The 26,109-nt window shown below is 40.8% G+C and overlaps 1 protein-coding gene across 1 annotated transcript; it reads right to left on the minus strand.

Moving 5' to 3' along the window:
• Positions 1-1,280: 1,280 nt before the first annotated feature.
• Positions 1,281-25,431, minus strand: ints1 (integrator complex subunit 1). The gene is made up of 48 exons (XM_083895941.1): positions 25,312-25,431; positions 24,850-24,909; positions 23,953-24,243; positions 23,657-23,853; positions 23,272-23,409; positions 23,025-23,184; positions 22,815-22,920; positions 22,245-22,431; positions 21,046-21,191; positions 20,817-20,958; positions 20,547-20,723; positions 20,119-20,227; positions 19,899-20,019; positions 19,575-19,652; positions 19,329-19,486; positions 19,093-19,189; positions 18,922-19,013; positions 18,672-18,732; positions 18,395-18,592; positions 15,679-15,808; positions 15,083-15,262; positions 14,802-14,951; positions 14,540-14,719; positions 14,354-14,458; positions 14,084-14,251; positions 13,730-13,841; positions 13,477-13,635; positions 13,082-13,228; positions 12,898-12,996; positions 12,345-12,469; positions 11,983-12,237; positions 11,738-11,897; positions 11,520-11,651; positions 10,819-10,987; positions 9,469-9,592; positions 9,248-9,363; positions 9,070-9,157; positions 8,725-8,978; positions 6,648-6,777; positions 5,356-5,489; positions 5,072-5,264; positions 4,854-4,978; positions 4,627-4,736; positions 3,184-3,297; positions 3,018-3,088; positions 2,842-2,933; positions 2,574-2,683; positions 1,281-1,410 (listed from the first exon to the last, which is right to left on the minus strand). Exons 2-48 carry the CDS (start codon positions 24,902-24,904, stop codon positions 1,295-1,297), a joined length of 6,561 nt encoding a protein of 2,186 aa, XP_083752067.1. The 5' UTR covers positions 24,905-24,909; positions 25,312-25,431; the 3' UTR covers positions 1,281-1,294.
• Positions 25,432-26,109: the final 678 nt, after the last annotated feature.

Here is a 26,109-nt window from a genome sequence, read left to right on the forward strand (position 1 = left end):
GGACAGGCTGCAGTGACCCACCAGTGTGGACATGTCTGTCTCACCCTCACTGAGGATCCCTGAACACACCACGGCTTCTCCTCCGTGTCCTCCCATGTAACCAAACACCAGCAGCAGACAGTGCCGCAAAAGAGCCTGCACCTAAACCCACATCCCATGTCTTCAAAGAAGCCTTTGGTCCACGTTGATTGAACAATTACCGCCATGGATAATTTACCATCAATGGGCAAGTCCACTTTCCTAGTTTACCAGCATGCCTACATATTGTCTGACAAAACCCTTCGACTCCATCAAGAGGGTTTTAAGATGAAGTCAGCAGCACAGGGCAAAACAACTCACACTTTCATGGCAAAATGGTTTCCATCACAGCGTGTGCATCGCGCCTTTAATTTGTCTGTTACACCTGAGTGAAGAGCGAGCGCACCAACGACAGCCGCTTCCAGTGTCATCAGGATCCAAGAAATACTACAATGACAAACTTTCCACACTTCAATCTTGTATGAGGTGCAAAAACCTCACTTTGAAAGGTCATAATTGGTTCTTGTGCAAATTACTTTTTTTTTTTTTTACCGTCTTCTAACTGCAGCAATTTCTCACAGATTTCCCTTTCTGTCAGTTAAAAACTGAGTGAAACATGAAAAATAAGTAATTTTTCAAACATTATTTTATTCAGTTCACACCAGAGTGGCTAACAGGTGGTGTTCTCGTAACAGATAAAGCACGGAGACATTATGACGTTTTGTTGAAAATTGCTCACAAAAATGAATCACAGAAACACAGACACAAACAAATCTCCCTGTAAATCAACTGAAACACTGGTTTTAATATTTGTAATATAATACATTTTGATTACATTACAATTATTCAAACAAAGCACTGTGTAAATGATGCAGTGAAAACCGATAAGGTTTCAGTTTTTCCATTACTGTTGAATGTATTGTTACATTATCAGTTTAAAACAATTTCCATCCTTTAATGAGCGATTACTGCACTAATTGTGATTTTATAAAGTTAATAGTAATTTCACAGTTTCCATTATGACATTTTCGACTCATTTACAGGGAGATTTAATACTCGTCTTTGAAGTCAGTTAATTATGACACTATTGGTGGCTCCAGTTCACTGAAGAAGCCTTTAGTCTGAACCACCAAAGAGCTGCAGATTTCTATCATCTGCTGAATTCAAATAAGAGCAATATTTTAACTAAAAGGCAATATTTAAAACAACAATATTAATATCCATCCTGGGAATGCAGAGAATAAATGACACTTGTTTTTATGGATCAGTAAACGTGTTATGTTGTTGCTTCCATGTGAAGAACCTTCATAGACTCAGAGATCATTGTACTGGTGTCAATTTGTCCGTAGATACCGACCAAAAACGCTTTGTGGAGCAAGATGTCTGCGTGTTCTGGAGGGAGGAGAAGAAGAAGAGGGGAAAAAAGTAATTTACAGACGCAGTGAATGTACGCTTTTAGAAAAGGCTCTGGTTCAGGGAAGTCAAAATTTTAATTATTCGTTTTCCCGACTGGCATTTCAATATCTCCTTTAAGAAAGAGTTTTAAGCCTGAAATAAAAGCCTAAAAGACTTAATTAAGAGCAAAAAGATTTTGGTCAGTGGCTAGTTAATAATTAGTGCATAACAGGGTTCCCACACTTTGGTTGGTTGACATCAAATTGAATGACTTTTCAAGGACTTACAAGGACCCTCAAATGTGTGTTGCTCTCACGCTCTGTATCTGGACAAGTGATTGTCCTTGGGTTCTTGGTCAGAGTCAGCCTTTGTAATTTTCTTTGGTGAGACAGAGATCTTCTCTGGTATTGCACCGTCATTTGCTCTCTCTCGCTTAACATTACACGCTCAATGTTCTGCCTGGAATGTCACGTCAAAGGTTGGAGAGAGACGGTGTCCACAACACCGCTAGTAACTACGACTCCACGTCTGTGGATGCAGGGCTTGAAACTTTCAATGACCCATGTCTATTTAGGGCCTTGACATCTTTTATTTTTTTTCAAATTCACAAACTTTCAAGGACCCTGGAAACCCTGTAATAACAGTGATGGAATGATGAATCCCATAACCCACAGCAAATAATCCCTTTCCCATTGACTTTCAGTGTTTCTTGTTGTATATTGTATACAGTGGTCAGTGTTTGTATGCATGTGTATATTTAGAGTTTACAGCATGTCAGTGAGGGAAATAATGGCTGCCCTGTGGCAAACTATTTGACTGTAGCTGACATGATTATTGTGGTTGGCAAGCTCCCCCAATCACACACTTTGCTCATACACTTGAGGATTGTGGGTAGTGTCGTACTTCTCCTTGACATCTGTAATAAAATGTGCTTTCCCTACAGTGTGGCTTCCACAGAAGCATACATAATTTTCACAATCTTTTAGCTTGTGTCTGGTCAACAATAAGTCATTACAATATTATAATTAGGTTTTGAGTTTATATTTATTTGCATTGTCATGCGACTACTGTATATACGAGATATATAGTCACAGGAAAGCCTGCTTCTACCCACTTCACCGACAACAAGGATGTGGCTGACTTCCTTCTGTCGTCCTTACCTTGACAGAGAAGCACGTATTCTGGAAGGTTCCTGAGAGCAGTCTGCACCACGTCAAAGTTACCGCTGCCCATGCAGTACATGAAAGTTGGCAGGAAATCCGTTGCCAGGCTGCGGCACAGAAAACAAATGCGATTACCGAATGCAAGTGAGAACAGCGTGACGACAGACGATGATCGATAAGACGGATGGATATAACGTCACATGATTGAAACTTCTGGATTCCCCTCAGGTGTTTGATGCCGCAAAAAAAAAAAAAAAAAACTCACCAGGGGTTGTTCTGCATGCATCGCAGGGCCAGGCTGAAGGCCATGTTTCGACACAGCTCTTCGGGGGAAACCATGAGTCTCTGGAGATCGTTCTGCAAACAAGAGACACAGGGCGATGACGGATGATGTTACACACACTGACATGTGCAACACTTTCACAGTTCTTTATGACTCACAATGAAGTACTGGATGATCTCTGGGCTCCTCCTGGACTTATCATCCACCTCTGTCAACACCTCCAACACATCTACATCAGATTAAAGAAAAAAACAAACCGTCATATTACTCATTTTTAAAACCAGTTTAAAGCAGGTGACGTTCCTGCAGCGGTATGTTATTTACCCTCAACGGCTTCTCCTCTTGACATCTTTTTCAGATACATGGTCATGTCGGCCGTGCTCAGTGAAACCGAGGCAGATATGTTGACAAGGGGCAGGGAACCAGTGGCAACATCATCTGGTAAAGAGAGACAAATAAACAATTATTTTCCAGATGTACGGCTCTGCTAAGATAAAAGAGGCTCCAGAGGTTTCCTCAAGTTTAAAAAAAAAAAGGTAAATTGTAGTGCTGTCAGATTAACAGGCTATTAACTGCAAACCCATTTTATCGGCGTCAATTTTGGCCGACCAAACTTTGTAGTTTTTTTCACATGCTATTGCAACAACTAGTAACGTTAGAAAAACTACAACAACACACCGGATCTAGCTAGACCGGAAACAAAACAACAGGCACACTGCATTCACTTGTTTGGGGTGTCTGAGTGCCTGTTGCAAGCCAACGGGGAGCTGCCACTGCTGTCCGCTTGACACCAGAACCGAAAGCCCGCTTGGGGCTCGCCACCCTGCCTCACTGGGTTAGTGAAATTTAATTTCTCACTTTGACAATCAGAGCACTGGGCAAAAATCACGTCAACACCCACTGCGGGGCTTCCCATTGCTTTGTTGGTCCGCACCAGTTCTAAGTCAGCTGCTAGGCACCAGCCGAGGTGACGTAGCCGGGAAATCCGTGAGAGGGTTAAAGCAAGAGCATTAAAGTGATAGAAAATAATGGGACAAATATAAATCAAGGGACATTTAGAATAGATAAATAGAAAAGAAAAATGTGGGATTAATCGCGATTAATCACGAGTTTACGATGACATTAGTGCAATTGAACACTTTTTTTTGTTTTTGTTTGACAGCACTAGCAAATTGATGTCTAAACCAATATCAAGTGAGACAGATGTGAATGAATACTAATTTTTTCCCACATCCCTAACTAACTATAATGAGCTTCCTAGAAGTCCCATGAAAAAAAAACTTGTTTCACACCAGCAGACACTGAATTTAGGTTAATTTCAAGGAAAAGACTCATTAAAATTTAGTCTTGTGAAGTCAGCTTGTAGAGAATATAATACTGTAAATGACACGTTAGCTCTCAAACCGAAGGTGGGAAAAGTAGCTATCACAATGTTTGCCACAGCCAAGCAGTGTGTGTTGTGTGCTGCGATAAATTCTGTCCTGGCTGTTTGTAGGCTCAGCTAACAGTTCCACCACTGTCTACTTTTTGGAGCTTTATATTTACAGACATTACAGAGAAAAACTACATTTAAAGTGCAAATAAAGATTAAATTAAAAGTATGTCGTAAAAACTCACCTAGATATGCGTTAGACCAAGTACATGATGATATAATGTGGGGCCCATTGAAGCCTAACATTCTGATCATTAAATTCTAGACTTTTTAAGACTCCCATGAAACCCTGCTCCATATGCTGGAAATAAACCGACACAAAAAAAGGTGCCCACCATCTCTTTCCTCTGCTGTGTCTGCAGCAGAAGAACTTGTCATTGGCAAAGTGAGTCCTGCCAGGAGAGATTTCAGCTGCACCAGGTCTGGGTTTTCTGCACACAGACACCTAAAGAGAGAGAGAGAAGAAAAAAAATCTCTTAAAAATAAAACAAAACAAAACAAAACAAAACAATGATGGTTGAGTATTTGTCACATATATAATTCAGTGATATAATATACTAACTGTAAGATGTCGGAATGCTTCTGTAGGTAAGGAATGGCAGCCGCTGCATCGTGCGTTATATACTTCTGTGTGAACTGCAGAAATTTGTTGATGAAGACCAGCGGAGAGCGAGTCCTCATAAAGTTCTACAAAAAGGAAAGATGCACAAACAAAGCACACGTCAACACTGCGAATGCGGTTTTAAATCCACTCTGCAAGTGTGTATGTGAGCCACCCACCTGAAGGACTTTCATGAAGGAGAGAAAGCAGTCTTGAAGCGCCCTCTGGTGGTCGCTGTGGAAAACAAGCGGCTGCAGCAGCTCCAGGATGGCGAGCATGTTGCTGAAGAAGGTCATGTGGTTCTGCTGCCGAAACTCGTGCATGTTCAGGTGAATGCGACTGTGCAAGAGGCCTGCGATCATAGGCAGGTGTCTGTGGAGCGAGACGGAAAGGTCAGAAAGGTCGCACCATCTTCTACGGCAGCAGATAATTTACAGGTCTGTAGAGTGAATCGTAAAATCACCTGAGTAAAAGGACGGGATGTGACACAGCCATCTTTCTACAGGCAAGGTTGGCATCAGACACGCGACTTTCGGCCAACTTTGAGTCTCCTATTTCAGCGAGCAGAGTGACCAGGCGATGCACCAGGATGTCCAGCTGAGAAACAAAATAATATTCAGCATGAAGCACATTTTGTTTGAGTTGTACAGTAAAGATAACATATTTATTTATTATCCCCAATGGAATATATTCTAGTCTGATCATTGTGCCAGTAAAAATGTAGGGCACAATTTTTTGTGTCGTTTTTTTATGACCTCTTTTGTGTATTTAATAATTAGTTTATACATTTATTTAATTGTTGTGTATATTCGCAGTGCAGTGCAAACATGAAATGACGATTGGCGAGACAGACAATTTAGTAATAACTGGTTACTTAAAGGAATACTTCACAGATTTGCATTTAGCTTTGTATTACTAGAATAAGGGTAGTATTTTTGAAAAATTGTGCTTCCCAACCTCAGTTTCCCCTGAGTGGCACACTCAGTGCCCTGTTAGCATAACTGTCAGCAAAGATGGCGGACACCGTTTACAGTCTGGGAATGCGGTTCGGTCCCCCTATGGGTGGGTCTAAAATGTGCTGAATTAGCATAACAATTTCAAGCCTCGGACCAAGTGACCAAGTGCCACTGGTGGGCACGTAACTAAAAAAAGAATGAGGATATTAATTTTCTCCACTCAGGCGAAACTGAGATTGGGAAGCACAATTTTTCAAAAACACTACCCCTATTCTAAGTAGAATTAAGAACTAAGAAGTATTCCTTTAATTTTTTTTGTCTTTTTTGTTATCATTAAAAAGTTATACTTCTTTTGCCATGTGCCCCAATTTAAAAAAAAAAAAAAAATAGCATTGGCCAATGAAAACCCATCAGTTGACCTCTAATCTCAAAAGCTTGATATTGTTTTGATTATCATTATTGTGCTTTGTTCTTCATCTATATTGTTTGTATTTCTAGGTCTCATAAGTAAAATTAAGGTTAAATAAATACAGTCAATGTATGGGGGTACTGTGATCTTGTTTCCACACAAATTTTAAAGGTTTACCTTTAATGTGTCACCTAACTGTTAATAACTCTGCAAGTGAATGGTAAAGAGCATTTAGAAAAACGTGTTTTCATTCAAATTAATCTAAATAAGAACAGATATTTTACTAATTTTTAGATAGCCTCTGGTCAGGGTGGCAGCTCTGGCATGATTGCATCATGAGTGAAAATCCCCTGAGATTAAGTTGGTATTTGATGTGCAGGAGATCATCACCTTGCAGCTGCTGCCGTCCGCAGCCCCTCCGCTGCTGAATGTGCCCTCAGGTAGAGTAACGTGCTGGATGACCTCAGGAAAATGCAGGTAGATCTGCAGCAGCAAGTTCTGGCACCGCTTACTCATTGCACTGAAAGATACAATTTATAAAGAAAAAAAAAGGTAAGTATACTGAAGGTTAAGGTTTAGGGAAAAGGCTTTGAGGGGAAAAAAGTTCAGCTGTCCACAGTAAAGCCTAAAAGCTTAGTAACTAAATAATAAAGACTGTAATCCCTGGTGTTACTGGGTTGTGTAGCTTGGAGCTATTTAATTGACAGTGACTGGTTGACCAATTCTGGTGCAGCCACAAACAGTTTCCTAAAGCTTTTCAGCTCAAATGAGCTATACTCTGCAGTGCTCGAAGTGACGTGGCATCACAGATGTGATTAAGTGGAGCTAAAGTAATTTGGCCAAAACGATTAGAACAAACTAATTTTTAACGTCAGTCCATTTTGAATTACATGGGATAAAATATTTGGTAATTAAATTAAGTTTTTGTTCTTGACTGTAAGTTGAAGAAACCACTTAATTCTAATTTTCTCTGGGTTCTCCGGTTTCCTCCCACATGCCCAAATACATGCAACGGTTAATTGGACACTCTAAATTGCCTCATCTCTCTCTCTAGGTTTGCCCTGCAATAGAGTGGCGATCTGTCCAGGATGTACTCCACCTTTTCGCCCTATGGGATTGGCTCCAGCAACCCTCATATGAAGGATAAAGCAATAGACAATGGATGGATTTTCCAATATCTGATCCAGTGATTGCAACTCGTACTGGACTAATTCTGAGTATTAAATCCAGTCATCCCTAATATGGACAGATGTAGAGGTGTGTAGACATATAGTGTTTTTGTTTTCCCAAGATAAAACATTTTACTAAAATCTACATGCCACAAAATTCAAGTGGAGAATTCCATTGTAATCCTGAGGTATTTGCCTTCATATCCCTGCAGTTAATTCACACAATCCTCAGGCAGCCCATGGCAATTGAAGGGACACTGGTCAAAATCCTTTAATGGGTTGAGGGCTGGGGTGCCTATGAGCAAGGCATCTAATCCCCATTGCTCCCAGGGCGCAGATAAGTGCTGCCCACTGTTCACTACTGGTGTCTAAAAAGGATGGGTTAAATGCAGAGGTCAAATTCACTATCACTAATTGGTGTGTGCGTGTGTGTGCACGCGCAAAATTAACTAATTCTAATTCTTACTGGCTAAGGCCCATGTCAGACTAAGATGACGCATCTTTACAGTAGAAGTCCATTACAACTATGGCATTAAGCAAACCACAGCGACCTTGACCAAGACCAAAGAGTCTGCTCCTCGTTTAGTAGCCGACGTGTAATTGGAATAAACACCAGCTTATCTGCCAGAAGAATGCTTAACATACAGTCGAGTGTTTATTCAACACAAGGCCAAAACCCTTTACTTGCAGTGTGTTTTTATCCCACCACATTTTCACAAGCAGCCATTTTACCCGACAGCTTAGCTATACTTAAAATGCTGTAATTCGGAAGCTAATTTTGCTCGACCTTGGCCAAAGTTTCCTCATTAAAGTGGTTTAATAACCAGAGACATATTCATGAGAGGAGGGTTTGCCTCCACAAAGAGTTGCACCCTGATCTCTGACAGCAAAGTCGGAGCAGGAATTCACAACACAGGCAAGTTGAGAGCTTCGAGCCTTAATCCTCTTGGCTTCATTATAACACACTGAGCTTTTAAAGAGATCACAGTATAGACGACTACTGCTGGTTTTAATTTCACACCAATAGACCTAATTATCGCATTTTCCCTGGTCCACAGCATTGTGGCTGACACAGGAAAGTTCATCTGCACTGAGGAGGAAAATCTATTCTCTCACAACTTTATCAGCACGAAATAACACAGGAAAAAAAAGGACTTTCACCAATTGAGGCTTATTAGGAATAACAATACAATGTTTTGAAATGGATGAGGTGAGCACTTGAGCAAACCTAAAAATGTGATGAACATAATTTTGCATCTTTGAAAACTGAGGATTGAGGGTCAGGGAAAACAGGTTACCTGTCCTCCCACTTCTTTGTGCAGCTGATGAGGTATTCTGAAACTTTCTTGATGTTTTCGAGGTCACCGTTGCAGTAGGAGTGAAGGAGGGGCAGCCGAGACTGGATGAGGGAGCGGGAGGCCTGATCCACGCCGCTATTATCGTCGCACTGTTGTGAGTCATGATTGTTGAGCTCCGACTCGGACAGGATCAGGTCCACCAGGCTGATGAGCTCCTCTGAACTGAGTCGCAGCACAAACTTCTCCGTTTTCTTCTGCACAGACGAAACGGCAAACACAGACATCAGACATCATCATCAGCAGAAAAGAAAAAAAATGACAGTGCATTTGAATGTTCGATCTTACTTGAGGGATCTTCTGGTCGCGTCCTTGCCAAATTCTTGGGATGTGGCTGCAGGCCCACAGGAAATCCAGGGCTGATGATGGGTCCAGTCTAAAAAAAAAAAAACATACAGCTATTTAATAAAAAAATTCTTACTGTAAGGTACAATTTGTGGCTAAGCAACAGTAAATAAAGACATACTTGTAGTCTCGCCGCTTGCCGAGAAGAGCACCGATGCACTGCAGGAGGGTTGACCAGTTTGACTGATGTGTGAGCAGGGCCAGCAGATAAGGTCTGTAAGCAGGGGTTCCTCGAACCTTTAGTGGAGAAACGGCAAGTAAGGACGCATCACTAACACCGAGGAAACACACACACCTCTCTTCAGTGTGGAGTATAATCTCTGCCAGCACGGCTTATCTCACCTTGTTGAGGGTAAACAGCAGTTTCTGCTGAAGGTCCGGACACACCGAAGTGACTTCTGGGTCAAGATGTTCCAGCCAATCAACGAGCAGCCCAGAGCTCAGTCCAGACCTTGTCACCTCAGAGCTGCAGGGAAAGGTTAAAACTGAAAGGTTACTTCTACAGCAAATGTGACTAAACACTATAATACTCAGCTCCTGTAGCCTTAATCATGACCTCAGAGGGAAACAATGCACTATACAACTAAAATAAAGTGGATGCTTTTGAATGTTGCTCAGCAAAAACGACATGTTTCAGATGGTAACATCAGTCTCAGTTTTGGGATCAATAACGTTCAATAAAGTGAATCCATCTATACATTAATCCAATAATTTACTGTTATTTTGTTGATTAATTGATTTGTTGTTTGGTCCCTGAAATGGGCAGAAATATTCTCAACCGTCTTGTTTTGTCCACCAACCAAAATTATTCAGTTTTATGATTTATTTGTTACATGGAGCAAAGAAACAAGAAAATATTCACATTTAAGAAGCTGCAAAAACTCAAAGAACTTGTTTTAATTATTAAAAAACACTCAAACCAAGTATCAAAATGGTTGTCGATTCGTTTTACTATCCATCTATGTATGATATGAAGTGCTATTGCTCCGTCTACACTAGGGTTGGCTGTCTTGGGCATATGCTGATAATTTTGCTGCAGGCCATCATCAGCACAACAACTAGTGAGGATATATTTTGAGCTTCTGTGTGCAACAGCCTTATGTAAGTTTGTCCTTTATACCTGGCATTAAATTACATCCTGAATGAGTCTCCCGTGACCACTCGAGATTGAATCTCACTTCCCTACACTATATGCAAATAATCATGACCATCATTTGTGTTTGCGAAGAGCGTATGATGATGCTTTTACCCAGTGAGAATTTAAAGATGTGTCAGCATGAGAGAAACAATGCTGAGCGAGTATGAATAAATATAATATATAAATACAATAAAAAGGTACCGGTTCCTATTTGTGGGTAATTCGACTTTTGACTATCAAAGTAAAACAGACAATGAACCCTAATCTCCACACTTCAATCAAGACACATACACTTGACAATGTGAGATGCATCTGCCTCTCTGGCAGTGTTGCTGTGAGCCAAACATAGAGAAGATTTATATTCACATATACATATTCTGAGATTTTTACAGCATGCAATTCTCGAAAAAGCTACAGAACCAATTAAACGTTGCCAAACCAACTCCAAAAGCAGTTTACTAGTTTAAGGACCAGTAAACTGCTGTTTGTCAACTGCTCCTGTCAGATATGTTTCTTGCATGACTTGAGAGGAAAATACAAATTGCTGTGCTCACTTTTTGGAATCCACTTCCTTTTTCACAGCTCGGTCCTCACTTTCCTGGAGCAGCAAGGAAATCACCATAGCAACAGGGCCGGCTGTCCCATTCTGTGTACCAACAGTCATCAGCAAAGACAGTAGCTCCTCCAAATATGGTGACTTTACTTCCATCAGCCCATGTAACACTGGAAAATAAAATAACACTCATAAAAGTGCAGTCTTAGTAACAGATCATGGATCTCCTTGATCCTTGTCTAGTGTTTTCAATTATTGTTTTTGTAAAGCCCATTAAATTTACCTGTGCCTTAAAAGCAGCCAAAGGTATTACAACAAAATGTTATATAAAGTGAACTATACAGGCATATATATATAATAATAATAAGGTTTTAGTGTCTTAACAACATTTCTGAGGTTTATGAAAGCAAAAGTTAATTTGTAATAATTCTCCCATTAATAAATAAGAATCGCCCAAAGCCTATTTTCTAGATATAATAATGATGTGCAGTGCAATTCATGCCACAATGTTCTCTTAAAACGGATCTTCACCTGAAAACTAAATGCTTGAGCAGGATAATCGAAAAATTCCAATGCTAGTCAACTTAAAAAAAAAAAAACGTAAATGTTTGTTATCTTTATTTTTAAGTGAGTTAAGAGAAATGTTAGATTGGTTTAAACACATTTTTGTGCATATTTCTGTCAATATAATCCCAAGTATACCTTTGCCAATGAGCTCTGCTTCAGCATTACATCTGTTCCCAGCTTTCAGCATTGCAATGATGGCTCTCAGTGGCACCTCAGTGTCTCCGCGATACGCCAGGGCCTCAGCCAGGTGAAGGAAACCTGTCCGCACTGCAGGACAAAGACACTTATCACGCTCCGTTTACATGAGCCGGATGAATCGGCATCTTAAAAAGATGAAAAGCTGAGGTGCTCACCATCCGTGTGCCTGTGTTTTTGGGAACTCTGACCAGCGAAGGACCTGAGCAAAGTCTTCAGAGGCCCCGCCTCCACAGTCGGATTGTCTAACCAGATTAACATCTCAACTGTAACCTTGAGGAAGAGTGATGAGAAGGAAATGTCCTGGGACACCAGACGCTGGGAAGGAAAGAAAAACATTGAGCAAGAGTAAACTGAAAAATACTTTAAATTCAGGATTGATGAATCAGCATATTGGCCTTACCTGATAGAGGTGAAGCTGGCGCATGAGAGGACAGGAGAGGGCATGACTGCAGTGCATTGACATGACTATTGGCCCTGCGTGGGCAGATGTGAGCAGGGCAGCGATGGCCTGAAGGAGGCGAAATGCCAAACTGCACTGCTGAACTTGGCCCTGTTTGGCCCGCATCAGCTCTTTGGCCAGGGCTTGCTGCAGGGCCAGAGAGAACTGGCTAGGAGGTGGACCAGGCCAGCGAGGGTCCACCTGCAAGGGGAATATCTGTCAAAGTAAAAGAAATAGAAACATTAATTAATCTGACCTGGTTAGAGTAAAAGTAACAATTTACTGCAGAGATACGGGAAACAGTGAGCAGAGTTAATCTCTACCTGAAGCAACATTCCAGTCAGATCATCTTCAGGTCCAACTACAGGAAGCTGAGAGGCTGCTCTCATTTTCACAGAGCTGTGGGGCGTTTCCACGGTAACCTTGACCTTACTTGTATCAGCAGAGTCTGTTCAGAGTGATGTAAAAAAAAATATTGAGAAGCAATAAATATACTTAACATTCAACAAAAGCAATAAAAGAAAGAATTTCCCTTGTGTTTATTATTGTGATTTTCTAAACTGTGGTTCTTTTGACTGATTTTAGCCTTAGCCAGAGCATTTATAAAGAAACAAAGAAGTCATTTTGGATAAGAAAGAGAAGAGATTTTAAACTATAAACTACACCTCTTTTACCATGGTGAAGATATTTACCATGGCTTTAAAATTCAATGAAAATGTCACTGATAACATTATCAACGGTCACCCTTCAGCTTGACTGGAGCTGCACTAATATCGTTAGAAATCAATGAGTGTTTAACTGAGGCAATTATTCTTTATTATCTATTTTTAGTTGGCATTGCACAGAAATAACTATTAGGAAGATTAACTCTCTGACCTCTCTCAGTTGGAAGAGCGGAACTCAGTAATGAATGGAAAGTGTGCCCTCCAGTGGCCCCTCGCTCATGCTGCACCTCCACCAGGTGGGCCATGTAGTCTGGAGCAGAGGAAATCAGAAATTAGATATGTCATACAAACCTTACAACAAACCTCACAATTATTTTAAGAGCAGAATATCTTACGCTTATCCATGATGTTCTGCTCGAGTGACTGTGGATCATGGGAAACGGCCTGGTCTAGGTATTGCAGCAGTTTACTCATGCTGGACACAGGAATTCCAAAGGACTGAACAAACAGCAGCAGCTGCTGAGGCTCCAGGTCTTGTAAAGCTGAGGGACACATGAGGAAGTATCCATTACGAGTAGGAAATCTATGTATTTTTGGTACTAAATTAATCATCAACCATTTTGAAAATCGATTAATTGGTTTGAGAACATCATTTTGAGGTTTGGGAAGCACACATTAACATTTTCAACATTTTCTGACACACTCTGACAAAACGATTACTCAAAATAATCAAAATAGACTAATCGATTCTGAAAATAATTGTCATTTTGTGAGCTATGAGAGGTTGTACCTGCGTCAACCAGTCGGGAAACCTCCGAACGGATCATTCTGAGTTTCAACCAGTCAGGCAAGAGAAGGGCCTCCTCTGATGTGTCGACCAAGAAGGCAGTGGGAAGAGGTTTCTTATCAGGGAACCAAATGTCCAAGAGATGAAAGAAGTCACTCTCTCCTGTACATAAAACAAAACACACACACACACACATTAGGAAACATGTTCTTCATCAATGCAAGTATTACATTCTGTAAGCACAGAAAAAGACTACCTTTGGGTGGCCCTAGAGTCAGCAGAATAACCATGGCATGGACTACAAGGATGTGCATCGTTGCAGTCTCTCCTGTAGTCCACCGCAGAAACACCTGGTCCTGAGACTCAGACTAAAAATACAAAAGTAAAAGGTAGGTGAATTCCCACTCCGATTGATATTCCCACCAGCACACACAAACTCATTTGGTCTTTTAATTGATCACATTTATGCACAAAATCAAACAAATAAAAGACCTGTTTGTATTTTTCCATACATCACCTACTGCCAGGGAATATGGGAGAAATATGGCGTCTAGGCCCTGATAAATGTCCATATTATAGAGGAAAATGTAGCACAGGTAGCAGTGCTCACCCAGCTATAAAGATCCTCGCCCTCCTTGGTTTTCCTCATCCTCCTGATGTAAGAAGAGAAGATGTTGAGGAAAGCAGAGAGCATGGCTTCAGACTCAGGCCTGGACGAGTGTTTAGAGAAGAGGCTGTTCATGATGGTGGAGCGCTCCACGATCAGTCGGGCAACGTCCTGTAAAAGAGACCAGATTCACAACGGCAACGCTGGATGAAAACAACCAAGGAGGATATCTTTCCAAAAACTGGTGAAATCTAAGCAACTTGCTGCAATTACCAGAGCAAGGTCATTATGAGAAGCCTGCTCCTCCACTGGTGCATGCTGGGAAAGGTAGATGAGATAGGCACTTATTGTCTGTGGATCGGTCTCCATGTGGATGGCCTGTGAGGGAGCATAAATGCATGTTTTGAACTCCAACTCATTAAACCACCTTTGTTCATTAGTTCATTGACAGACACTGACCTGCTGCAGAGCAGTGGATGTCATTCCCCGGACACTGTCGAACAACGGCAGCTTTGGAAGGTCTTGTAGCAGCCACTGGTATCCAGGCAAAAGCTCAGCATCCATTGAATCTTCATCCATGGGCTGATCTCGCTCATCTCCGTCCTTTAAACCTCCTTCACCGAGGACCAGCGACAAACCCTGGACACAAATTTGTCTTGTTTAGTGGAATCCCGAGCACATGCTACTTGAGATTATAGGACTTTTGTGCTACAATCAATACCTTCATGGCTAGGACTCTCGAGGCCACCTGAGAGGAGCTAAGGCGACGCAGGAAATAATCCAGCACCTCACAAGTCGTCTGTTCATCTGCCTTTGGACCCAACAAAAGATCCTGGAGTCTTCCAAGCAGCTGCCTTTGCTTTTGTTGTCTCTAAATTGTAAGATTATGATTCAGTCAAGAGTCACTAAGTACCATTTTTGTATTCAGATACAAATGGATATGTGTTTTAAATGTAGAATATTTGACACCAACAACAAAAATGTTTCACATGATCAACATACTTGTCTCTTTTTGGCTCTCTGCTCCTTGCTCTCTGCTTCGTCATCATCCTCTATTGACTGACTCTCATCAGCGGCATCATGGAGGAGGAATTCACACAGGCACTGCACTGGGAGCACATCCAAGGACCCCTCACTGGACTGAACCAAGTCAGCCAACCATGGCATGGATTGAGAGGAAGCCTGTGAAGGGAGTGAAAATGCACTTAGAACAGCTGGTGACAGACTCAATTGTGTTAGTTCCTCTTACATGAGGTTTCGGTTCATTGGTCTAATGCTACACAGTGTAACTTTTGTTAAGAGGTGCCCTCTGCTGCCACAGGTGGTTATTATTCCAAATCTTCTCATGGACAGATAAAACAAAGCCTTTTAATCTCTTGACCAAAGCTCCAGTTGTGTTTCAACACCCGCTGGACTAAAACATGGCACAATAGAGAATATTCTTGGATCAGACACTGACACTTAATAAACACACCAAACACTATTTTAAATTATTGATAGTTCAAAGGTTTGCTTTATGAATATCGGACTTGAAACCTGTTCTGATTTATAGTTCAGGATTACTCTTGAACATTACTTGGTGTTACGGTTGGTGTTACCTGTCTCTGGATGATGTTGAGGAGGAAGTCTGGGTTACGGCTGCGGCAGAGGAGGTGTCCCAGACGCAGAGACTGGTTGAGGCTCTTTATCTGCTCCTGTACCGGTGGCGGAGGCCGACGAGGAGGACCCCTAAAAAGACAAACAATGATGTAAGTGCATATTTATCTAAATTAATAAAGGATTAATTGATTAACGGTTTGTGTTAGGATTTGCCTTCAAGTGGAATATCTAACAGAAATGGGAATACGGTATAGAGTTAACCTCTTCTTCACGGTTGCCCCCGGGATCGGGGGCAGCATCAGACGCAGCAACAAAAGCGTCATAAAACCATATCTAACTTTAACAAACACAGACATGCTGCATACCCACAGAAAGGTCAGAAACTCAGCTAAAAGCTCATCATTCTTATGTTCACGAAACACAGTTAAAACACCAATTGATCAAACAGTAGGAGCGGAAAAAAACCATCACAGCGCACACAATGAAAAGCGGCACCGGAGTGCCAGCGTGATTATGTAAACAAAAAAAACACGTGTCGGCTGGACAGCGGAGAATCTACAGATTCCAGTGGTACCATTTTTATCACTCTACGACCAAGATTCACGGATCCAGCCCCAAAATAAGAGCAAAACAACAACTGACTTTCAAGAAATACAACCAGAAATATTGTCTTACCTTTGCTGTTTATCAAAACAAATTATTTCCACCGGAAAAACCACTTCTAATGAAGAACTACACTTTCCAGCATGCTTTGGGAACAAATCCTGGTCTGATTGATCATTACAGAGCGACATTAGATTCGTTCTGATTAGAGAAGGGCGAATGTCCGCCCAAATGCGTCATATGCATTTATGTTATTTTGACTCGCCAATGAAGTGATTCACACACATTTGGAGACCGGGATCTGATTCTACCGGTTTAGACGTTTAAAACGAGCTGTCAATCACCCTAATTGACCAAGGAAAGCCAGAGCTATGGCGCTGCGTAACTGAAGACGCTACAGAGCCACAGATTTGTTATTACGCACCGCACAGGGAGCATCGATTCATTATATCCGCGCGAAACGCGCGCAGATATTATGGAATCGGTCTTGCCAGATTTTAGCCGTTAACACGATAACTGGAAAGGCGTTTGAGATTAAAGTTTTTTTTTTTTTTTATGGGTCACATACCCCCTGTAGATGATCCCTATTGATTTTGAGCTGTCTACCATTATTATTAATTAGTTAGTTAATTAATTAATGTTAATATTTTCGCCTGTATCTCCCAAAGTATTGCATGTATTGGCTTAAAATTGCATCAAATACCACCTGAGAATTATTCCTATCTTTTTAGCTTTATTATTAATTAGCAAATTAATTAATTTATTATGCTAAAAACACATTTTCGGCTTTATCTTCCAGACTGATGGAGATATTGCCTTCAAATTTTGTACAATGATTCATGTAACAACTATCTACAAGTGCAATCATTATTACTTTGGCTATGATTGGTAATAGTTACATAATAAGTTAACTGGTTAACTTATTAGTGAACACAGAAAAAATAGTTATTATTGAGTTCATTTGGACACATTGAGGATATCATGGGTTTATTTAGCACTTATTCATAATATTTATTACATTATAATATCAATGTATTAATTATCATATAAAAAATAGTTAAGCCTCCATTTCTTTATTAATGCATTGAATGGAAAGTTTGAACATATTGTATGCTTTTTCATGAAATTTAATAAACATAGTGTATGCTTTTTCATGACATTTGGACACTTTGAAGATATGGCAGGTGTGGTTAGCATTTTAATATTCATAATATTTAACAAGGTATAATAGGTTAACTAGTTTTATTAAAAACTAGAGAGAAATTTATGAGTTCAGGTATTCTGTGTTCAATATCGAGTTTATATGGATACTTTGAACATGTATAAAGTGTAGTCAGCATTATATCATAATATTTAACAATTATTTTGTTGAATTTATTAATAATTAATTAAAACAGTTAGTGGCAGGTGCGAGTGCGTGTACTTTGGGTATATTGGAAAGTTGAGGATTGGACAAGTTCGCGGATATACCCCTTGCTGTCGGCCCCTGACAGCGTAGGCTAGTTTTTTTTTTTTCAAAACAAGTTCTTTTTAGACCAATATTGACATATAAATAAAATTAAATTGGTTTTTAATAATTTGGTACCTAAGAAATCCCAAATGGCACAGATGGTGCCAAGCTGAGCCAAAAGTGAGAACGCCCAGGCATCTCTTTACTAAAACCTCTGTAATTTCACTCTGCTTTATTTCAGCAGCATCAGACTTTGCACAGCTCATGTCCACGTGTTGTTACATGACCTCCATGTGTTTTTAAGCTCCTACTGCATATTTTAAAGGTGATATTTGCTTTAAAAATGCAATATTTTTTTAGGCGAGAGAAAAAAAATCCTTCAGTTATGCTGTGCTCCATGTACATTTACTCTGACACAGTGGCATCTACAGTGAAACTTACACCTCTGGTGGAATCTCACAAGGGTTATCTTTATTTTGATACCAAGATAATCCACATAGAGCTTGTAACTGCAGAGGTTTACTCTATTTAGTTTGGGCATGTCATTTTCGAGCAGGGACTCCAAAAAGAGGGTCAGGGAAGAAGAGGTTAAGGGAACAGTACAGTCCTGTGAGCTTCTGTGAAACACTAACAGTGAAATAGTTTCTCATGATTCGTCTTACTGTGGATCCAAACTGGTGAGTTGAGACAGCAGCAAACTGTTGCTCTCTGTGATGGTCTGTTTGGTTGAAGCTGCTGCCAGGTGGCTCTCAAACGCCAGGATCTCTTGTTTCTCCCTCTGGGAACTCTGCAGCTCCCTGTTGATCATCTCGGTCTTTGTGTCCTCGTCCGCAACGGTGCAAGGAGGGTATGTGTAGTTACTGTAGACGCAGACATTGCTGTCAAATTAAGCAGGACAAATAAACTTGGGACACAATTCACGATGAATGTCTTACTTACTTTGTCATAACCATCTCCATAAGCATTTTCAGCGTTGGATAGCCATCCCAGGCAGCCAAACCTCAAGGGAAATAAATGTCACAGAGTATATCAAAAGACACATTTTCATGATTTAAAACATTTCGTAACCGATCAACGGTGACCCTGAGGTGCAATTCGCAATCACAAATTACATAAATTATTACCAAATCAAACAACAACAACAACAAGCCAAAAAAAACTTCTGTGTGTAAAATAAAATGAATTATACCTATCCTCTGGGGATTAAACGCAGCCACAACAAGAAGCAGCAGCCATGCCTTCCAGTAGAGAGCGGATATCGCCAAATTTGGTGGTTGGTACCTTAAAGTTAATCAAAAGTCAGTATACTCAACGTTTAACCGTCGGACTTGGAAGTGTTTTTAACAGATATTCACTGTACCCCGCTGGCAGCTGAATATTCTCTGGGTGATGGTATGTGCACAGATTCAGCACTGCATCAATGAGCTGGATCCTCTCCACTCTCAGGACCTCCAGGTCTATGTGAAAAGAAACTGTATAGAATGACTTTAATTGACATCAGAAAATAATAATAAATAATAATAATGAACATTGTGTACAGAGTGGAGCACATATAGTGATGACTACAGTAATACACTAACTAGAACTATCACATACCATCAGACTGAACTCCAGCCGCCCTCTTGACCAGGTGGTCTGCAAGCTCCATGGCATCAGCTGGACCCAGCGGCAAATCCCGTGACAGCCCGATTACCAGAATACGCATCAGTGTGTCCTCCAAGAGAGGAACCTCAGAGCAGAGACGAAGGAAGAAACTGAGGAACGAAAAAGAAGATATATCAGCTGGGTTAAAGTAACATAATGCTACAGATGCTCAATTTCTAAACAGATAAGTAGACTTACTTTCTGTCGCTCTCTGGAGGCCAGTTGTCCCACTTGTAATACGTCTCTGGTTGTTCTGTGAAAAGCACTTTGTGGAGGCTGCAGACATAAGATATGACGATAAATAATGATTCATAAAAATGAAAATAACATTGGCTTATGTGGATTGAAGCAGCAATTTAGGCAGCAAATCTGAAGGCTCTTATCTAGAACTTAATATTGTATGTTTTAATAAAATCTAACTTATGCTCCACAAAACAATTATATTGCATTATCTGTCAGTAAAACGGAAAATTCAGTATTTCCATAAATTGGTCAGTCCTGGCTTAAACTGGAGATACTAACCAGTGAACATAATCTTTGGCACCAACTTTACTGATGGTGGGAACCACAGTGTGAAGCCACCACACAGCGTCTCTCTGTATGGAAGCAATTTGATTCTGAAATGACCTCAGGCTCTCCAGATCTGAAACAAACCAACCACACACAGGTTTAATTAAAGCCTTAACAATAATGAATATTGCTTTACAGTTAATAAATATGTAATCGAAACAAAAAAACTCACTCTTCTTCTCGCCTTTGTCCCATGCAATGCCGGCTTCTTTGACCTGAGCGGTGATGCCCAGCATCATGGAGACTGTCAGTAAATCTGTCACTTGGATAACAAAACGCTCCTATGGGAGACAAATGCAGTGACAACCAGTTAAAGACAAAGCAGATTCTCCTCTTTATACACTTTATAAATATTAGAAATCTGTGGCTGAGAACATGTTTCTCTCCAAGCTTCTGTTCAGAATGTTTACACAAATCTAAAAACATGGCTCGATGGTGCACCTGAGTCACAATCTGCAGAACTCCACCTTAAACTTTGTAATGGTATAAATAAATATATATATTTAACAAGGTGGTCAGTAACACATTTTCATGTGGGGTTAAAAGGTTAAAAGAGGAAGGAGCTAGGAGCACAAGAGAGTAGCTTTCTTGTGTTCTTACCTTGAACTCCATGTCCACATAGCTGGGCTCTTTCCTTTCCTGCATTAAACCAAAGCAGAAGGACTGGAAATTTATCTCATGCTTGGTCTGTTTGATGATCTCTCTCAGTAATGCTCGTGAGGCACGGAGGTAATCGTCCTTATTGGTTAGCAGGTCCTGGAACACCATCGCCAAGAACTGTAGACACGACAGGAGACAGAAACATTTATTTTAAGATAAGACAAAACGAAGGAAACCGATACAAATAACAGCGAAAAGAGCAAGTTTTACCTTCGGAGCCTGTTCTGGGCTGTGCTGCAGTACCGTGTGGAGGACTTGCATATTGTTGGGGTTCCTGGCATTAGACAGCTCATTGAAGATCACCAGCTTCACCATAGTGGCCAAGTTGTCTCTGTGCGCATTAAGAAGCTCCCTGGAAAAACAATATTCAAAGCACCAGTTAGTGGGAGTCAGGAAAACATGGTGAGAAGATACATAAGAGAAAAGTGAGACGCTGCACCTGACACACAGCATGTAGTGGTTGAGGAGGACTTTGGGTTTGAGCCGAATCTTGATCAGGTTAGAGATCACCTCCATGTCATCTGCTCCATGGGTGTTGCAATTCATACACAAAGACATAAGGAGGTCTTGGGCTGGGCGAGTCAGCTGCACATAGGGGAAAAACAAGTAGGAGCTTGAGATCAGTATTTAACATACATTTAGTGATATATTACTACAAGACAAGACAGGATAAGTCCTTTATTAGTCCCACAAAGGAGAAATGTACAGTGTTATAGCAGCAAAGAATCAACCTTTGCTATATTTTTATGCATAGGCAAGTTATTGCCTATGCCATACCTATTTTTTTTTTTTTACAGCAACAGCTGTAAATTTCCCCACTGCGGGACGAATAAAGGACTTCTTATCTTAGCAGCAATGCAGGGGTGGAAACTATTCTACACTGTGCTACTTAATTTTAGGCTCAAAAACATGGCTGTAATGTCCAATATTTACCATCAAAGCAGTGATAATAAAAATGAGGGGCAAAAAAAAAAAAAAAGAAAAAAAAGCGGAGTGCCAGCGGAGAGTTTTACGAGTGTGTTGCCAGACGGCTCAGGTTTTTGAACCTGCGCTCGTTAGGTGTCCACCAGAGTGCAGGATCTTGACTGGTTGAGATGCCGTCTTCATTTGTGTAGTTCATTTGTGTGCCCCCCCACCCCTGTCCTAAACATAAGCGCAAGCTCGTTCACACGCACGCTTGGACACGCTGTTGTCACCATGTGGGCTAACATTACAGGTGACTGGCCACACACTCATCCTGCAAACCAGCCTTTTAGCACCACGGACAGCGGCCGAAGCTCCATAGTTACCTCACCGACCCACCCTCACCTATTCCATTCACAAAAACAGGCCGGTGACTCGTCCTCCTCAACGTGCGCACCATCATCTGAGAGTGCAGGGACAGCCTGGACAGCAGGCTCACCTTTTCGTGCACAGCTTCCTTAACCTCGTTGATCATGAACTTTAGGTGTTTGTGACACTTTTTGTTTTTTGTTTTTTTGTCTTGCGCACGTGTCAATTGACGATTATTTTGTCGACAAAAAAAGTCTCATCCCTAGTCAATATTCAACTATATTTAACTATATCTGGAGAGATACGGTTTATATGAAAGCCTGGCAAAAGTCAATTTATTCCAGGGTCAGTTTTAAAGTTTCTTACCTTCGGGTTTTGGAGCCACATCTCCAGCCTCTGCACGGTCATGAGTCGTGCCTCTTTGTAGCCACACGTTGCTGTGAGCAGCCGCAGCAGATTTCGAGACACGTTGTCCATCGGCTGCCTGCGATTCAGCTGATCCCTGAGGACGTCGAGCACGTAGTCCTCCACGCTCTCTGCCAGCTCATCATACCTACAGACAAAAGGCAAAAACATTCAGCGACTCCTGGGACGCTTTTTGGGAATTAATTTAGGTGTTCGTGAAATTTTAAAATCTAGGATGAAGATTTCATAGCTGTATTGTATCTAGAGATATATCGACAAATGGAAGGAAGGAATGTAGTCTGTTAATCACATAACTGTCCAACAGTTCACTTGACAGGCGCCAACCTTGGTAGGTGATTTCCTGAGGGCCCCAATGTGTGCAATGTCAACTTTGACATTGTTTATATATGAAATGCAAGAGATGTTGATAAACAGGCACACATTGCATGGATACTGGACTAGTTGAGAATAAATAAGGAAGTTTTTGGGTGGTTTAGAGAATTGTAGCATCTATATTGATAGTTTTCATACCTCGGCATCATCTGCCCCTCATCCTCAGGGCTGAGTTTCTCCTCCGCAATGAGCAGCTCAGTCTGACTGTCATCCTCATCAGGAGTCGAAGGGTGAGGGCTGCTACCTAAAAGGCCCAGAAAACTCCATTATTTTGAAGCACTTATTTTCTCGAATCAGCTTCTTTTTTTTTTTTTTTTTTAATCTCCCCTTGTTGAAAATGCACTGCACCTGCACTGAGATCTCCACCAGAGCGGGTGGTGTCAGCCTGTAGTAGCATACTCTTTGGCGGCATCTTTGTGCCAAAAGCAGTCTGGATATTGTCAACAAAAATCTTACAGTGAGAACTGTCCACCCAGATTCTTTCACCCAGAGAGTCCTCAATGTACACCTGTCAACACATTTCAGAATTATAGGTCATATAAACGTAATAAAAACTCAATATTTCGTTTTCATTTATTTCTAAGGGAATTCATACTTTGACGAAGATCTCTGGCCAGTTCTCGTCCTCCTCGTAGGCCGCCATCAAAAGATTGCAGGCAAGAACGGACACCAGGCTATTGCCTTTGGCTTTAAAGTTGATGGACGCATCCCGACGCAGGAGGCTACACAGAGCCTGGTGATGAGAGCAAGTACAAAAGACCAAATACTCAATAATTGTGACTCAATAAATTTGCAGCACTAAAAATATCACATAAAAGTATGTTTTAGATGAGCAATCCACTACTACTAGTACTAATAATTATTATTCTTTGTTCAAAAACATTAATACCAAAATTTACAATTTACATTTACTTACAATACAGCTACATCAGCTACAACCAACTGATACACACGCATAAGAATTAGTGCATGAGTCTCACCTCAATGATTCCTTCAGTTGCGAAAACATTGGGCTTGATTTTGGCCAGGAACATGAGACTGAGGTACAGCGTGATGTCAGGCTTGGCTCTGTTCAACTTGAGTTGCTTTACTGCTCCACACAGCAGCCCCTCAATGCGATCGTCATTTCCTTCAGACTCTGAAGCTTCGATCTCATCCAGCAGCACCACCGGTGACACTACATTTAAACAGGAAAGAAAGTGTTTTAACCTGCCTTGTGATTGCAGGGTTATAGCCATTCTGTGTAAACTTGAACATGTCTTCCATAAAAACAGACCTTCAATTGGCACCACTGATGGCTCCTTTATCGAGGGTGATATAGCCCTCTTGTCCACAGCTGCTACATCAGCAAGTCTTCCTAGGGCACTGACTGGAGGAGTGGTGGATAGTTTAGGACGTTTGGCGAGGCTGGACAGACCCGATGAGGAAGGCAGAGCGGAGGATGTCTCCCTCTTTCGGTCAGCTGGTAAACCTGTAGCTGCTGGTTTCAGGAGCACAGCCGGGGCTTTGGGTTCCCCTCCCTGGCTCTTTGATCCAAGGGCAATGAAATCCCCTGGAGGTGGGTGACCTGGACGAAAGCGGCAATATCATAGCTGTGCTGTTATTCAGAACACTAGCACTAAGTTTCATGTGATAATGCATGACATAGGGAGGAGGAGATATATGAGGATAGCAGTCTAAGGACTGATTTGTAGATGTACCAATGCAAAAGACTACACGTGGACAATGATGACCAGAGAATACAGAGTACACCAGTGGGTGAGGTGTTTACAGTCAGTTATGAATCTAAGGGCTCCATGGTGGACTGTGGCATTCATGTAAACAAAGTCACCATAGTCAATAATTGAAAAGAAAGTGGCAGCTACTGTACAAGTCAAAAGATTTGTTTCTAAAGAAGAACCCTGGCTTTAGTTTCAACTTCTTTAACAGGAAATCATGTCCTCATAGTTCCCTTTTTGTTTTGTGCTTTAAAGGTGTCACTTAAACTGTAAACAATACTATCAATGATACAATAATACTTTTATACTCACCTTCCTTTTCAAGGGAGGCAACTAAAACATGACTGCTGATAATTAACAAACATTTTAACTTACTATATTACATTTGCAAACGTTTAATAACATAGTTCATGACAAACAAACCAAATAAAATGAAGGGTGTGTTGTCAATATACCTGATGGTTTTGCAGCACTGGGGCGCCTCAAAGTTGGAGGTTTGGGGCGATTCATTTTGCCTAAAGCGCAAAAGCAAAAGCTGAATGTACTGCAAGTGTTTTTGAATGCAGAAAAGTCAGTGTGAACACAAATACACGCAGAATAATAAACGAAGAACACACTTTTATAGCAGGCAAGTACCACCTAACATCGCTGAGCTAGTTACGACCAGTAACTTTCAATGAAAATATAGCACCTTACACTGGAATTTCACGTTAAAAGTAACGTAAACATTGTGTTTAATGTCTATTGTCCGCCTGTAATGTTGAAAGATGTCATTATCAAGCGCTGTGACACATAACAATAAGACATATGAAGGCGGCTTTTAGCATGTATGGCTAGCCTCCATGTTTTGGGCAGTGTCAACAAGCTAGCAAGCCGCTACATAAACGATCTTGATTAACTTTTTAAAAATAGCTTACTTTTGTCATGGGTTTCATTAAACGGGTCGCTTTCTAAACGCAGCACTGAACACAAAAGATAACGTTATTGTGTTCGAAAGCTAACAGAAACAGCCATTGATGAGCTTCGCCTTCTTCTTCGCTGAATTAATTGAAATCTACACACAGCGCCATCTATTGCAAAGGAGTGGCAAAGGGTTTTACTCGGAAGTATTTTATTTTGAAATTACGTGCCGGATACTCATGTCGTTATCGTACATAACGTTTGTACCTTGACGTCACAGATTGAGCAAACTCAAAAGCTGTTAAACTGGTCAAGTGAGCTGTTTATCAATATAAGAAGGTGGTTACAGCTCATAATGTGTTATTGTGTGAATAAATAAAATGGAAAATGTATTGTTTTTCTATACACAGATGTACAGTTTTCGATCTGGGTATGTTGACCATTTATTTCTTCTTCTGATAATAATCCGACAGGTGCAATACCGCCTCCTACAGTTCAAATGTCTTTATCACAGTACCACGCTTTCATCCTTTAATCTCTTCAGTGTAATATTATTCTCCTCGGAGAAGTGTAGTTACGAGTCATGGACAGTGCTCTCTAGTGTTCAAAGTTGGTTACTACAAATACTTTCAAGTTAGACAGCACTACAGTGGAGAATATTTTTTCACAATAAATCCCACAACGGTTGTATTCGTCAATAATACTGTATTTTAAAACAATCATTTTACGTATATTTACTCGAACAAAATAAATAGCTTATAAAATATTTTATAGAAAATAAGTTAAGTAAATCATTAAAAAGTTCATAAAATCCG

The sequence above is a fragment of the Microchirus variegatus genome (assembly GCF_963457635.1).
Source record: "Microchirus variegatus genome assembly, chromosome: 10".
In the NCBI taxonomy this organism is placed as follows: Eukaryota; Metazoa; Chordata; class Actinopteri; order Pleuronectiformes; family Soleidae; genus Microchirus; species Microchirus variegatus.